This window comes from Lacerta agilis, chromosome 10, assembly GCF_009819535.1.
Source record: "Lacerta agilis isolate rLacAgi1 chromosome 10, rLacAgi1.pri, whole genome shotgun sequence".
NCBI classification, from domain to species: Eukaryota; Metazoa; Chordata; class Lepidosauria; order Squamata; family Lacertidae; genus Lacerta; species Lacerta agilis.
The window spans coordinates 21009386-21024907 of record NC_046321.1 but is presented as its reverse complement, the minus strand read 5'-3'; the positions used below and the strand labels follow the sequence as shown (position 1 = coordinate 21024907).

Here is a 15522-nt window from a genome sequence, read left to right as displayed (position 1 = left end):
GAGCGGGACGCTCTTCCCGCTCCCCAACCGGAGCCCCGCTATGCGGCTGCAGGGCTCCTAACCCCCGGAATGAACTGGGTGCTTCGCAGCCGAAGCATCCCACGACCACCCATAATGGCGTCCGCAGCCGGAAGCCCCTAGACAAATTCTACAAAGCCACATATCTGGATGCCGCTATATCTTTGGTTATGCAAACTAAGTTGATATTATGGGAATAATCAAGGTGCACATGGTTCAAAATCTACATGCTGGTGCTGCTCATTCACCAAAGGAAACAGTCCTTTTCTCTGTTCACCCAATCACAGCGCTGGACAGAAGACAAGATGCATAGTGGTCTTTTTCCTATGGTTAGTTTTTAAAGCTACAAAGGCCTGTATTTTATTTCTGTCTTTGGATCAGAAAAGCAAGGCTAGGAAGGAAGTTTCCGTATACTTACTCAGACCACTGGACCATCTAATTTGGCACCCCAGGAGTTCCCAAACTTGGGTCTCCAGCTGTTTTTGGACTACAATTCCCATAATCCCTGACCTGTTAGCTAGGGGTGATGGGAGCTGTAGTCCAAAAACAGCTGGAGGCCCAAGTTTGGGAAACACTTGTCTATACTTGCTCTCAGTATTTCAGATTGGGGTCTTTCCCAGCCTTTCCTCGAGATCCCCAGATTTTAACCTGGGACCTTCTGTGTGCAAAGCAGATGCTCTGCTGTGGAACTATGGCACTTCTCCTAAAGGCTGTTTTTGGATGACAGCTCCCATCAGCCCAAGCCAGCAGAGCCCAATAGTCCGATGATGCAAGCTGTGGATCACCAGCTTCACCAAAGATTCCCCATCTCTGGTATGAACAGATAGCATTTGCTCTGAGCGCTACTCATAGACCCTCTTGGACCACCCCTACCTAGATTGACCTTTGACCCAGAGAACTCTTTCCCCGGGTACCACTTTTAATTTTGGGGTGACATGGCCCCTTCCCATCCCATTAGAAGGGGCCACAGCATGGGAACATTGAAGGTTCAAGAGTCAGCAGATACTTAGCAAAGTTCTCTCTCGAGACCTGGGAGAGCCACAGCCAATCAGAGCAAGTCAGCCACTATGCCTGGCTGACCAATGGTCAGTCTCAGAAAACAGTGAAGCCATCGTAGTGGAGCAGTGAAAGTGGGCGGAAGCGGGTTCAAATCCCCACTCAACCATGAAGCCTGCTGTGTGACCTTGGTCCAGACATTATGTCTCCACCTAAGCTACCTCACAAGGAGGTTGTGAGGGTTACATTGGGGCAGGAAGAGAACCATGGACAATGCCTCAGTCACCTTGGAGGGAGAACAGTGTATCAGTGTAATAAGCTCAATATACCGTAATCCAGCTTCATATGTTTCCTACCTTAAGGGGATCCACTGGGTTGCATCCTAGCTCTGGAGGAAGACGCCATCTTGGAAGGCACAGCAACGTGTGTCCTAGATAGACTGTTTATATCATATACTCATCACCCCAGCTACCACTTCTCTTTTATCTGTTGTTTCTGAGTTCCTACTTTCCTTAGATTTTTTTGCTCCCTTCTTGATGCCTACATTACTTAAGGCAGGCTGCCAGCATTATTATCCCCCCCCCCCTAAAAGCTGGGTGTGTTCTGGTGCTTTGGTGTTTTCTAGGAAATACAACATCTCTCTTTTTGCCAGATGGAAATTCTGGGAATGCTCCCTCGTGTAACTTGCATCTTCAAAGTTCAGCTAAAAAAAAGAAAAAAGAGTTGAGCTGCCTCGTCTGTAACATCTCAAAACACTTTAGGCACTTTCTGTAACCTGCTCTTACACTCCCCTGATTTTGATTCTGGTGTTAAGTGGTTTGCCCATTTATTTATTCCAGTCTGCATTTGGGTGATATGACGGTGTTTGAGAACTGTCTTCTCTACTGATGCATTTGAATGGTTAAGTGTGTTTATTGCTATTTTAAATCTTGGATTTTAATGTCTGTATTTTATTGAGGTATTTAGCCTACTTTAAAGGCACACTTTAAAACCATTCATTAATCAATTGTCATTATTATATTTAAGAATAATGAAAGTTCACCTTCTATAAACTTCATTTATACATGTGGTGGAATAATAATAATGATAGTTATTGATAATAATAATTTCCAAGTAACACTTTAAGGAGGAGACATTATAGGATTTCACTGTAAAACTCATTGTTAGCTATAGTGGTTCCTGCTGGTTGTGGAGGATTCCAGTGAAAATGCCACAAAACAGTGAGCAAGCCTTTGTTTTCCGAAAGCTGTTGTTAATCAGGCTAGAATGTTAAGGGAAAATGAGATGATGATAAACATAGGATGTCTTTAGATTGAAACATTCTTAAGGATCGTTGGCATCAAAATGCCAATACATATTCCCCCACACTCTTTAATTTGGATTTTCCCTTTCACAGGACAATCAAATAAACTAAACAGACAAACCCAGCATATCATTTAATATCCACTGAATTGAAATTACAGCCTTTACGAAATAGGAAAACAGCCAAGGAAACAGATATTTTCGTGGAAGAGGGTCAAGATATTACCTGATATGCATGAAATTTCAGATATAGCTATATAATCCCTAGTGTAGTAAGGTAAGACTTTTGGAGCAGGCATTTTCAAAAAACAAAAAGTTTTTTATGAACCACCCTAATATCTAATAAATATATCGTCTCTTGGCATCTCTGCACACCCCTACACCAATGACCCATTTGCCACTTGTAATACATCAATGACCTGATTGCAATATTGAACACCCTTTCTGAGAGCATCCAGAGTTCTTTTACCAAAGTGTGTCGGTGGGTCCTGTGGCGGTTAGGGTGTTGGACCAGTACCTGGAGACCAGGGTTCAAATCTCCACTCAGCCTTGAAGTTCACTGACCGAGCTTGGGCCGTGTTATGTATTCAGTGGTCTGTGTTTGCCGGATCTTGAGTCTGGACTAAGGATTCTGAGCTCCTGTGTTCTGATTCGATACATGTTGTCCAATCAGAGAACATTTCAGGATTTGGGCCTCTGCCATTGGCCCTTGAACTCTTGAGTCGTGATTTGCAGTTTGGAAGTGTAGACAGCCAATCACGTTGGGAATGGCCCGGACTTTCAGAAATGTATCTGTTTCCCCATTATGTAGTTCAATAAAGGTTCTTGCTGTTATCACTGTGTCTTGCCTCGTGGGAACCAACCTACACTTCAGGCTGGTCACCCTCTCTCAACCTAAACTATCTTGCAGAGTTGTGGTGAGCATGAAATGAGAGAGAAAAGCACCATCTACATCCGCTTGAGTTCAAGTAGGATATAAAGTAATAAATGTACAATATAGGCCAGAAGTTAGTTCTCCAAACTTCTGTTCTGTAAAGCCTCTGGAGGGTATATTTCAGTATGCTCTCTCTCTCTTTTTAAAAGCAGGCTGGCATTTAAATGTGGCTTGATTGGTATCGTAAGTTCATGTCCGTGACTTGTTTCTTTTGTGGCTTTATCCATTCTTTTGCAGGGGGCGGGCAGCTGTGGAGGTTGAAAGGAGGTATAAATACAAAAATAAAGCTCTCCCCCCCCACTTCTCTCTCCTGATTGGCAGACCCCCAAAGGCACTTGTGCCGAATCTGTGAAAACCGCCATTGATGCAGGTTACCGCCACATTGATGGTGCTTTTGTTTATTACAACGAACATGAAGTGGGAGAGGCCATCCGGGAGAAGATCTCTGAAGGAAAGGTCAAGCGTGAAGACATATTTTATTGTGGCAAGGTGAGAAATCCTAATTATTTGTGAGGGTGAGGTGTGGGGAGTGCCAGGAACGCATGCCGTTGGCCTTAACCTGCATTTTGTTTTCTTCAAGTCAAAGGTGAAATGTGGGAGGTTTGGGCAGGTAAGGAATCAAAGGAAAATTATGTGCAGTGCAAGCAGCATTGGAAGGAGCTACAAGCCACACTCTCCAACCATCCTGGGACAGCCCCGAAAATCCTTTAGCCATCCCAGCTTCTCACAGTGCCACGGACAGTCCTGATCTCCTAACAAAACCGGAGATAAGCCGTGTGCCTCTCTTTGCTCTCTGTGCCATCGTTAATTATTTGCTCGGCTGATGGACTGGTGTCAAGGGTCATTTCTCACAAATGCTTTATATGTAGCTTTCAAAAGAAATATATATATAAATTTACTGTCTCCACCCCTCAAAAACGATACTGTAATAATATGAGAAACCTTTCTTCTGATTCTGCTCTTCAGCAACTTAATGTGTTTGCCATTGGCCTTGACAGGTTTCCTTGTAAAATTTCCATATTGAAAATTATAAGAATATAAAACAATATACGTAATAAAAAAAATCCCAGTGCAATCAAAGATAATAGACCCACTTAGGATTTTAAAGAACCTCCTGGTCTTGCTACACTGATCCTTTCCTCTTTTTTCCCCCACACAGAATTTCCTTGTTATTCTGTAGGTCACAGATGAGTACACGTTTCCTAATAAAAATAACTAAGTTCTTGTTTGGAAGAGATGGTCAATTTAAACAAAGTATTTCTCAAGAACCTTTGCATCAGCACATCATAGAAGAAGCATTTCGGCAAATAATGTTATGGTTCAAATTACACGTACAGATGATGAGATGAGACAAATTCATGGAGGTTAAGACTATTCTAGCTCCACAGTCAGAAACAGCGAAAAAACAGAAAGACAATCACGGGGTGTAATAACCAAGGAAAAAAGTATAAAATACTCAGCCATGACTAATCCCTAAAACGAGGTAAAGGTATAATAAAGATATAACCCAAACTTGACTGAACACAACTCCAAAAAATGGGGTGAGGGCCCCTAAACAGCTAAGTGGAATTAGACAAATATATACGGTATATATACTACTCATTGTTTTGAAGACGAAGCCGCACGGGCTCCTATGACCAGATGCTACAAGAACATGATTGAGACGGCTTCGTCTTCAAAACAATGAGTTTTGTTATCAGAATTATTTAGGTTAGCTAGCCTGAGTTTAAATAACATGAAATAGTTTGGGAGGATTCTCCCCCTACTGCTCGTTATTCCTTTGGTTTGATCTTAGTAACTTTCTGATTTCCCTCTGAGGAAACTGACTTCCTATCCAGTGAAACGAGGAAGAGCCAGCATCTCGTTAGAGTTTCAGTTATGAGGGTTTTCATTTGAGTAGTATATCTATATATATAAAATGCAAGTGTCTCTGCGTCCAGGCCGTGTGTCTCTGGGTTTGCGCTACTGCGCATGTGCCCCAGGGACACAGGGATTGGATGGAGAGACATGGCTGGGAGCAGCAGCGACAGTTGAAGCGGGGCGGTTCATTTAGAACGCTGGCTCTCCAGTGGCCCGGGGAGGCCGAGAAAGGAGGCCACGCTGCTGCTCCTGCCGCGACGAGAGCCTGTTGCTGCTGACCCCCTCCTGCCCCATTGGCCTGCATGGCGCCGCTGCTGCTGCTGCCGCTGGCTCTGAGGGGGTTGGCAGCAGGGGGGGCGAGCCTGGCGGAGAGCGAGGGGGATGGGGAAGAGTTGAGGCCTGCTCTGCCCGCGGAAGCCCCGGGCTCTCCTGCTCCCTCCGCCCACACGAGCCCACTGTCATGGAGACATGGCCGGCGGAGAGGTGAGGCCAGGCAGCAGGAGCACCGGCAGCAAGTCAGCAGCCCCGCAGCGGAGGCGCCTCTTGCGCCGGGGATCCCGGACGGAGGAGGGCAAGGCGTGCGCGCGCAGAGGGTGGCTGGCTCCGGATTTGTCCACCCCCCCACCTCCCGCTAAAGCAGGCTTTGGCGGGGCGGGGGGGGCGGGGCGGGCAAGCAGGGCTTCTCCGTTAAAGCGGAGAAAGCACTGTTTGCCTCCTCCACCCCCCGACCTCCCGCTAAAGCAGGCTTTGGCGGGGGGGCGGGGCGGGCAAGCAGGGCTACTCCGTTAAAGCGGAGAAAGCACTGTTTGCCTCCTCCACCCCCGACCTCCCGCTAAAGCAGGCTTTGGCAGGGGGTGGGGGGCCAGCCGCCTCCACAAATGTTCTAGCGCCCGTTATTGTAATGGGCTTAAACCACTAGTATATATATATTTGTCTAATTCCACTTAGTTGTTTAGGGGCCCTCACCCCACAGTCAGAAACGGCATGGATACCTGTTAAGCCATTGGGATGTCCTAGCTCCTGCCCCCAAAACATGCAAGCAGAGGCTCTTACTTGTAAGTAAGATAGATATATTTCTTGGGGCAAATAATGATACAGATTCAGGAGCAGACAAAAGGCTCAGAAGTCATGATTCAAGAATTCAAGAGCAGGGCAAGAGGTTCAGAACTGCACAGAAGCAACAGAGATGTCCCAACAACTTTACACACCCCACCTGCCAAGCTTTTAAAGAGAAGGTGTGGCAGCATGCTCACCTGTGAGACTTGCTCACTGTGGGGGAATGTTGAGACTATACCATTTGTAGTTTTGTACACACGTAACTTTGAGGTTTCAACATATGCACACACTTTCATCTTCCATCTATTTTTTATTATTAGATTTGTATACTGCCCTTCACCCATAGATTTCAGAGTGGTTCACAACAACAAAAAATTACAATATAAAAAAGACAAAAAATGTAAGCATCTAGGTAAGCAAGAGGCATGATCACAGTTCAATGACATATACCAGCCAGGCAATTGCAGTCAGGTAGGGCACAGAACAGGGGCAGTGAGGAGCATGGCATGGGAACAGCCCCCAGGCCGAGAGAGAGAGAGGGAGAGAGGCATGGAGGGCTACATTTGGACCCCAAGCCTAACATTTCCAACTTCTCATTCAAGGCCAACTCCACAAGGTCCTCTAGCAAAAAGACCCTGTGTGGCTGAGTAGTGAAGAGCAGAGGTTTTCAACCTTTTTGAGTCCACAGTTCCCTTGACCAACTACATTCTTTCTGTGGCACCCCTGTGGGGCTCAGGAGCCCAGTTATGTCACCCCTTGCCTGCAGAGCTGGCAGCCTCTCACTCTTTTCAAACACCCTCCCTTGTGCAGTGTTCCCTCAGCCTCCTCCCCTCTCCTCTCTCCTTGGGAGTCCTCCAGGCAGCTACTGGTGCCGTCCCCAGTCTCTGAGCTAACCCCCCTGCCCCAAAGAGAGGTGCCTCCCAGAGACATCATTTGCCTGTGGAGCTTATAGCCAGGGATGCTGCAATAAACAGCTGTGCAAGCCTTTGGGAGGCAGAGATGCAAGAAGGAACTAGTGGAGGGAGGGGAGGAAAGAGGGACAGAGGCCAGTGTTGCCTGTGGCACCCCTGGCCATCATTCAAGGCACCCCAGGGTGCCACGGCACACTGGTTGGAAACCACTGGTTAAGAGCATTGCTAAAGCCTTGTCTCTATTATCTCCACTGCTGTTTCCTAGCCTAAAGGGTATATTCCAGCTGCTCCTGTTTCATGCTAGTTTTTATTTTTAAAATTCAGAGCCATGACTATGCAGGTTGGGAGGCAAGCTGGAGAGTAGGAAAAGTGGGGCGGGGAGACTCCCTAAGAATCCCAAGGACTTCTGAAAGGGAAGAATGGTTGGTATAAATGTGGTTCCAATTAACCTTGAGGCTGCCACATTAAACAACTGGCTTTCAGGGAGGGAAGGGCTGAAAATAAAAGCCAGAATCCCTTAGGCTGAGGCTCCATCTCTGAAGCTCTAATTGATCTGTGCCAGACTGCAGGAAATGGCTAATTTCTTGTGTCTAAGTCTTGATTTTTATATTTTTTGAAAAGGAAGAGGAGGCCGCTGAAATCTAGACAGCAATCTTTAAGCATTCATCTCCAGTCAAGTAAACCTCTTGAATGATGGAGAAGTTTGTCTCAAAGCCACAGATAAAAGGTTAAGTGTCATTTCACAAATCCTGAGTGACTGGTGGGTGCCTAATGAGAAAGAGAGAGCTCTAGAATTCCTAACATAAAAAAATTGGTCAAAAACTGTCCAAGTCACAATGTGGCTACATTTTTATATGACCCTGTGGTTGTAATGGTTGGAGTGCTGGACTAGGAGACCAGGGTTCAAATCTCCACTCAGCCATGAAGCACACAGGAATGACCTTGGGCTAGTCACTGCATCTGAGCCTACCTCACAGGGTTGTTGTGAGACTAAATTCGGAAGCAGAGAAGAACAGTGTATGCAGCTTTGAGCTCCTTAGAGGAAATGTGGGCTAGAAATCTCATAATAAATAACAATAAATAGATGATAAGAAGAATGACATTCAAATAGCGGGTCTGGATCGACCACTGGGTCCACCTAATGCTGCTAGCCAGCTTGGAGTAACAAATCTTGCATATTCTTCCCACTGGTAACATTGTCTTAGTTCATCGGAGACCTTGCAGACCAGGCATAAGCAAACTCGGCCCTCCAAATGTTTTTGGGACTACAACTCCCATCATCCCTGGCCACTGGTCCTGTTAGCTAGGGATGATGGGAGTTGTAGTCCCAAAACATCTGGAGGGCTGAGTTTGCCTATGCCTGTTGCAGACCATTCTGCTTGCCAGATTCCAGAATCTAGGCAGAGAGAGATATTTCTGCCCTAAAGAAATACATGGGGCGTAACCCATGAGGCACAGTCCCTGATGAAAATTTGCTTTCTTTCTGCTCCATAGATACTCTGGGGCAATCATCTTCACTGCAGCTGCAGATTCCCCACCAAAGTGACACAAACATCAACTGTAGAGTTGCCTAAATTGGCAGCATTTGGAAATTTGTACAGGAATGGAAAGATTATCACAAAATATCTAGCATCACCGTTAACAGTTGCAAGCACTGTCATAACAAAACACTGGAAAGTTCTGCAAAATAATAAAATCTTACTGTAATGGGTTACTTCCCTTATCAGATCATACAAGAAAAATCTTGAGTTTAAAAATCTGGTAGGGAATTTTCCTTGAGATACCATTGGCTACGCCCACATGATGCATAAAAAAAACCCTTATATCATCTCAACATTCATGGAGAATCCTGGGAACTGAACTTTGTTAAAGGGGATGGAAATTTTAGCTCTGTGAGTTCAGCGCTCTTTAACAAACTATGTTAAGTCAGAAAGTGGCATAAGAGTGTTTTAAATGCATTGTGTGGATGTGGAAAAGGATATATTAAGTTGCTGATTATTGGTCTAATACAGTGGAACCTTGGTTCTCAAAGTTAATCCGTTCTACTCCTGAAACATTAAAAAACCAAGGCACGGCTTCTGATTGGCGCTGACACCCCGGAAACAATAGCCAACAGCCGCATCGGATGTTCGGCTTCTGGAAAATGTTCAAAAACCGGAACACTTACTTCCAGGTTTTTTGGCGTTTGGGAGCCAATTTGTTCGTCAACTGAGCCATTCGAGAACCAAGGTTCCACTGTACAATCTATTGTGAGTGACAAGTGTGTTGGTTTGTTGGAATATTTCTAGATAATACGACTGTTCCTTTTCCTTCTGCATAATTACGATTGTTACCATCTATTTATGGAACCGTTTTGTCTAAAATTCTTCAGTTTTGAAGATAAGCAGTACAAAGGACGCTTTAATCATCCAGTTCTATCTTTTCTCAAAACAGCTAGATCTCTGAAATCTGTACAAGTTCTAAAGCAGCTTTCGGCAATGCCTTGCCCTCCAGTAGGTTTGGACTCCAGTTCCCATCACCCTCACTCAATAGGGCCAGTGGTTGAGGATGAAGGGAGCTGTAGTCCAACAACATCTGCAGTGTGCCAGCTTGAAGAAGGCTAAGCTGAAGTTAGGCAACCGACTCATCAGAAATTATTCCAAACTCGCAAGTCCCAGGATAATTGTGCACAATCATAAAGTATTTGCTGACTGAAAGCAGCAGCATCTGTACTCTGGCACAGTTCTCAAAGCAAAGCATTATTTTATTTTATTTTATTTTTTTGCATGCAAAGAACTTGAAGGTCCAACCCCCACCTCACCCCCGATTTCCCCACACTGCCAGGAATTTTGGTTGTTTGGCTGCTCCCCCCACTCCCCATCCTAATAGTTCATCTATTTCATTAAGTTGAAATAATTTGGCAGCTACCTGGTGCTCTCACTTATTGACACATGGCTGTTATGTACACTGAGAAGATCCTCTTGAACACAAATAGTAAAAAAAGAGTTGGGAACAGAGAAGACCCATTGTGAAACAGGAAGCTAATATTTACGATGCAAAGAATAACCCAGTGTTCATAACCTTTCCTAGAAAGGGGTGGGTGGGTGTGGGTGGGTGTGGGGGTGTTGTTGTTGTTGTAGGTTTTGGAACTGCTTTTCATGCACACTTTGAAAATGATCAAATGAAGCCAAGAACTGGGTTCTATTCCTGCAGCAGAACTACCGGTATATACATAACTCCTCAGAAGTAAGCCTCATTTAGTTAGATGAGATTTACTCTCAGGTAACTGTGTGTAGTATTGCAGCATTACAGTTTGCTTCTGTTAAAGTAGCTACTTCTGGACTGCCATGAAAGAAGAAGAAAGAGTTTTGTGGCACCATAAAGTCTAACAATTTATTATGGCAAACACTTTCGTGACCTAAAATTCCTTTTGTTAGATACATCAGTGTTGGGGTTTAGTTCGGCCCAGCAGGTCTAATTTTGGCTGTGAGGCAATTATCCTCACAGCTGTCCCTTCATATACGAGATCAGGTGTGACACAGATGAAGTCATGGGTTCAAAGGAACAAATCAGGATACTTAAAAGCAGGCATGGGCAAATTCAGCCCTCCATATGTTTTGAGACTACAATTCCCATCATCTCTGACCACTGGTCCTGTTAGCTAGGGATGATGGGGATTGTAGTCCCAAAACATCTGGAGGGCCAAGTTTGCCTATGCCTGCTTACAAGTGTGCTCTCCAATTGGGAACTTCCAAGTGTAGCCAATCCTTGCCAAGAGCAGGAAGTCACCATAGATAGTTGACATTAAGCCATCTTTTGGCAGTGATCCTGAGCTCAAGCAAAGGAAAAATGGATCACCTGACATCAAGCACTCCTTACTGCTGTTGCAATTATTGTTCATGGAGAATTCCATATCCTCTGAAAGAACAGTGTTTGTCATAACCTTGCTGTTTATAATGGTTCTCCAAGTGTAGCTGCCTGTGGTTAACTTTTGTCAACATGCTCTTGAGATGCCATATTTTCTTCGTTTCAGCATTTAGCTTGCGGTGAAGGTTCTATCGCATTTATTTATGTTTTCTTCTTTTTCTCCCCCAAGCTGTGGAACACATGCCACCCACCAGAGCTGGTGCGTCCAACTCTGGAGAAGACATTGAAGGTCTTGCAGCTTGACTACGTTGATCTCTACATTATTGAGCTGCCAATGGCTTTTAAGGTAAAGAGAAAAGTTCTGTTAGAGCTCCTCCTAGTGTGTTCCAGGCTGAACTAGGAAGAATACTTCCTAGAGTAAACTTCACATTTACAGGTAGAGAGGCCACTGACTCCTCTCTCTCTCTCTCTCTCTCTCTCACTCACACACACACACACACAGAAAGAGATTTGTATATAAGTTGCACACACTAATTTATGAGAGAGAGAGATTTGCATATAAGTTGCACACACTAATTTATGAGAGAGAGAGATTTGCATATAAGTTGCACACACTAATTTATGAAAACATTAATTTGCCATGAATTTTTAAATTGGCCAAGTGAAGCGAGACCTTTGGTTTAACGACTTGCTTGTTCAGCATTCTGTCCGTAGTGTTGGCAAGCAAGGACTGGAGACATACAGCTTCTGTGTAGAATATGCATTCCTTGCGAACATACAAGCAGGGTATGAAGGGAGGCAAACAGGAATTCCTTTAAGCAAATGATTCTTTCATGTTTGTACCCTCAGATCTTGACAACTCCATGGAATTTTTTCCCCAGTTCTTTTTCTCTCCTCCTGCAAATCCCACAACGTTCCAACAGTTATTTCTAAGGGCCAAGCTACACATTACTAAAGTCACTCTTTTTAAAAAGCAGGCTTCATGCTGACACTTTTCTTTTCATGGAAAATCCCATTTCGGTGCCACACACCCAGTGCAGATCAGGGTGTGTGTTTGTGTGTTGGTTTCCTGCTGAAAATCACCTCCCTGGCTGCTATGTAGTAAATAGCACCTATGGGGACACATAACCAGGTGTATGTGTGTAGGTGGGATAACGGAGAAACCAGCATGCTCGTACATGGGTTCAGAGTAATGTGTGAATGAGCATAGAGGGAAAGGCATGCAGGCGTTGGCTGCTGGCCAGAAAAAGGATGTTGCTGTTATTATTGTTATTTGTGTGTGTGTGTTGTTTTAATGTATTGTATTGTAAATTGGTTTGGATATAATTTTGATCAAAAGGCAGAATGTAACTTGTTAAAATAAATCAGATGTCACTTGAAGCCCAGGCCTCTTCTTGGGAATCAAGGAAGCAAACTTGCAAAAGGCAGTTTGTTTTGTAACGTGAGGTCTCTGTAGACCACTGGGATTTCAGAATGAAATTTGGTACATGTGTTCAAGCAATGGAGGTACATTTCAGCTTCAGACGACAAAGTCCAACCTCCATGTCCATTTTCTGTTAACCTAAGTACATATTTATTCTTATATGTGCTTTCTTTCCAATGTAGCCACTTACCACCTGCTTCTACACATTTCTGCCTTTCCAAGAAGTCCCAAAGTACCCACTGCCTCTCCCCTGGAAAGTAAAAAAACCAGAATACTTGTGCATTGTGGATTTCTCTTCCACAAACGTATTTGTGTGTGTGTTTTGCCCCTCAGCCTGGAGAGCGCCTCTACCCAAAGGATGAAAATGGGAAATGGATGTACCATGAGACAGACCTATGTGCCACTTGGGAGGTGAGTAGATCTGAAGCTTCTGTGGGACCATCATCTTTGCATCTCCTAAGGCAGGTGTGGGCAAACTTCACACCCCTTCCTCTGTCAGAGATCCTGGCCAGCTTACCTGGTTACCTTTATCTTCACTTTTCTGGCCTGAGGCTGCTGAGCAATGTCAAGTAGGTCTGGATTTTGACACTGCTCTACTTCCTCACAGTGCTCCCAAGCTAGCTTTGTTTTGGAGAACTGTGGCTCCATGTAGACAACCCCAGATTTAGGGCCTTATTTTCCCCTCTCATCTGACCTTCCCATCAACACTGTTCTGCCTATTAGTTTTCTCCTCCTTCCTTTCCCCCTTCTGCTGTGAAGAAAAATCACTTCCTTGTCTTTCCTTATTTAAGTTCTTGATCAAAGGCTATTTCTTCAGCAAATTCTGCCCCCCCCCCGAGGCTTCTTGGCCTTCTCCTGTTCTCCTCTACATCTTGGCTCTTTCCTCACTTAGTTGCTACTGAGTCCCCTCCCTCCTTGGGGAATTGCTATAAATCTTCTACTCGGCTGCCTTCCCACTGTTTTGTCTGCTTTATCCTGACAGGCTTTGGAAGCATGTAAAGATGCAGGGCTAATGAAGTCCATTGGGGTGTCCAACTTCAACCGTAGGCAGCTGGAGATGATCCTCAACAAACCGGGACTCAAGCACAAGCCTGTCAGCAACCAGGTAATGGTGATGTGCATCTGATGCAGTGACATGAGCATGCATCTTGTTGCTTTCACATCATCTGACATGCACTGTATGCATTTGGTTCTTGGGTGACATGTCAGAGTCCTAAAGCATCTTGTATGGACCATTCTTATGATCTTGCAGCTGCGCCATGACGGCTGTGCTCTGCTTCCACAGTCAGAGCCAGTAATGCTCCTGAATACCAATCGCTACAAACCACAGGAGGAGAGAGTGCTCTTGTGCTCAGGTCCTGCTTGCAGGTTTCCCACAGGCATCTGGTTGGGCATTGTGAGAACAGGAGGCTGGACTAGATGGGCCAATAGCCTGATCTAGCAGGCTCTTCTTATGATCTTATGCTGAGGGAACTACCCAGTGGTGAGCATATTCATGGCTTCAGATGGCTGAGTGGTTGAGTAATTTCAGACATGGGACATAATGATCTTAAACCTGCCCCACTTCAGATCATAAGATGCAAGGCCAGCATCAGATTGTTGTGGGGCCCTTTGGGCAACAAGAGTAGCATTGGGCTCACTTTCAGCACCTCTCCTTCCTCCTATAATCACATCCCTCCCCCCACCAAAAAAACCTAAAATACATCTTACCCAAGACTTCTTCCCCCTCTCTCACAAATGCACTCATGTCTCTTCTTCCACTCCCTTCCACTCATCTTTCTCTACCTAAATATGTTGCATGCCGTATCCAGTTCTACAGGTATATGACTCTGTGAGAGCCCACCTAGTATAGCATCTTGTTCTCACAATCAGATCCCTATGGGAAGCTCACAAATAGGAACTGAGTGTGGCAGCCTTCAGCCCACCTTTCATTCCCACTTGTGGCACAGTAGACCTTCATTCATTCAGACACACTTACTTATTTTTCTCTCTCCACCCCCACTCATTTCATCCCACATCCATATCACACAAATCATACACATCCAGTCCTCCCTCCCCACAAACCAGGTATTCCCTAACCTGTCCCTATATTCATCAGTGAAATATTTGACATGCCATTACAATAATAATGATAACATGATCACTGATACTGTGAATTGCCATCAGCTCTTTGGAAAAGATCGGAGGAAGGAAAGAGGCTAGAAGGATGAACATAATTTTTAAATCTCAGTTCATTTTCCATGGACTCATAAACTGCAGTGAGGCATTGGCAACCCTATCTCATGCTTAGCCTAACCTTAGTGTCTGTTTCAAGCACAAGAATACAATATCTTTATGTGGGAGAAAGAAGTGAGAAGAGCAACTACTTGGTAACTGCATGGAGGGAGAAGATATGGGGGAAATAAGATTTAAAAGACCTGAATTGGCTGGCACAGGAGTGAAGACTGCAGGCAGCAACAGGGCCAAGTGTCAATCAACCAGTCTCTAGGACAGGGGTGGCTAACCTGAGGGCTGCACTCAAGGTTGGTCAATCCACCAAGTGCCACAAGTCAACAGTGGTCATAGCCAATCATGGATGGACTTCCCCAACCACACGTGTACCACTGTGTACACAAACTCACCCTGGCAACATACCCAGAGATACTGTGACCAGGTGACCTGCTCAGTTTGCCTCTGAGGTGCTCCCTATGGATGGGCAACTTCCAGGCCCATCCTGCTCAGATCTTTTTCTTTTAACTGGACTTGAATTGGAGAGCCCTCCAAGCAGAAGACACCTTAAAATGGAGGGCTGTAAATCATTGCAGCCCACTCCTTTGTACATTTGGCTCCATTTCTTGTTGAATAAGAACTGTACATGAGACATTCTGGAGCTACAGAAGCTGTGTCATCAAAAAAAGCAGATTGTGGGTCCGATTATAAAAGAATAATCTGGGAGACAATGGATTTCTGAGCACTGTGCACTTTTTTGACAAAACCCACTGAGAGAATGAGAGAGAGGGCTGGAACACAGTTTTCTTGGCAACTGGATGAGGTCAGTGTGTTCCACCAACATAAGCTTACAGTTGAATAAGCTAGCCTTATTGAAGCCTTTTCTCATCCCCACTTCCAGAGGCTCCAGTTTGAGCAAAGGAGGATTCGCATGGGCTAGAAGCCGTGCTTTACTGGGACCAGCCTTG

The 15522-nt window shown here is 45.0% G+C and overlaps 1 protein-coding gene across 1 annotated transcript in view; it reads left to right on the top strand.

Moving 5' to 3' along the window:
- Positions 1 to 15522, top strand: part of AKR1D1 (aldo-keto reductase family 1 member D1) — a 37891-nt gene that overhangs the window by 17131 nt on the left and 5238 nt on the right. Inside the window, exons 2-5 of the mRNA XM_033162343.1 lie at positions 3572 to 3739; positions 11153 to 11269; positions 12680 to 12757; positions 13329 to 13451. Of these exons, the coding sequence (XP_033018234.1) occupies positions 3572 to 3739; positions 11153 to 11269; positions 12680 to 12757; positions 13329 to 13451 (486 nt within the window). The remainder of the gene's footprint in view (positions 1 to 3571; positions 3740 to 11152; positions 11270 to 12679; positions 12758 to 13328; positions 13452 to 15522) is intronic.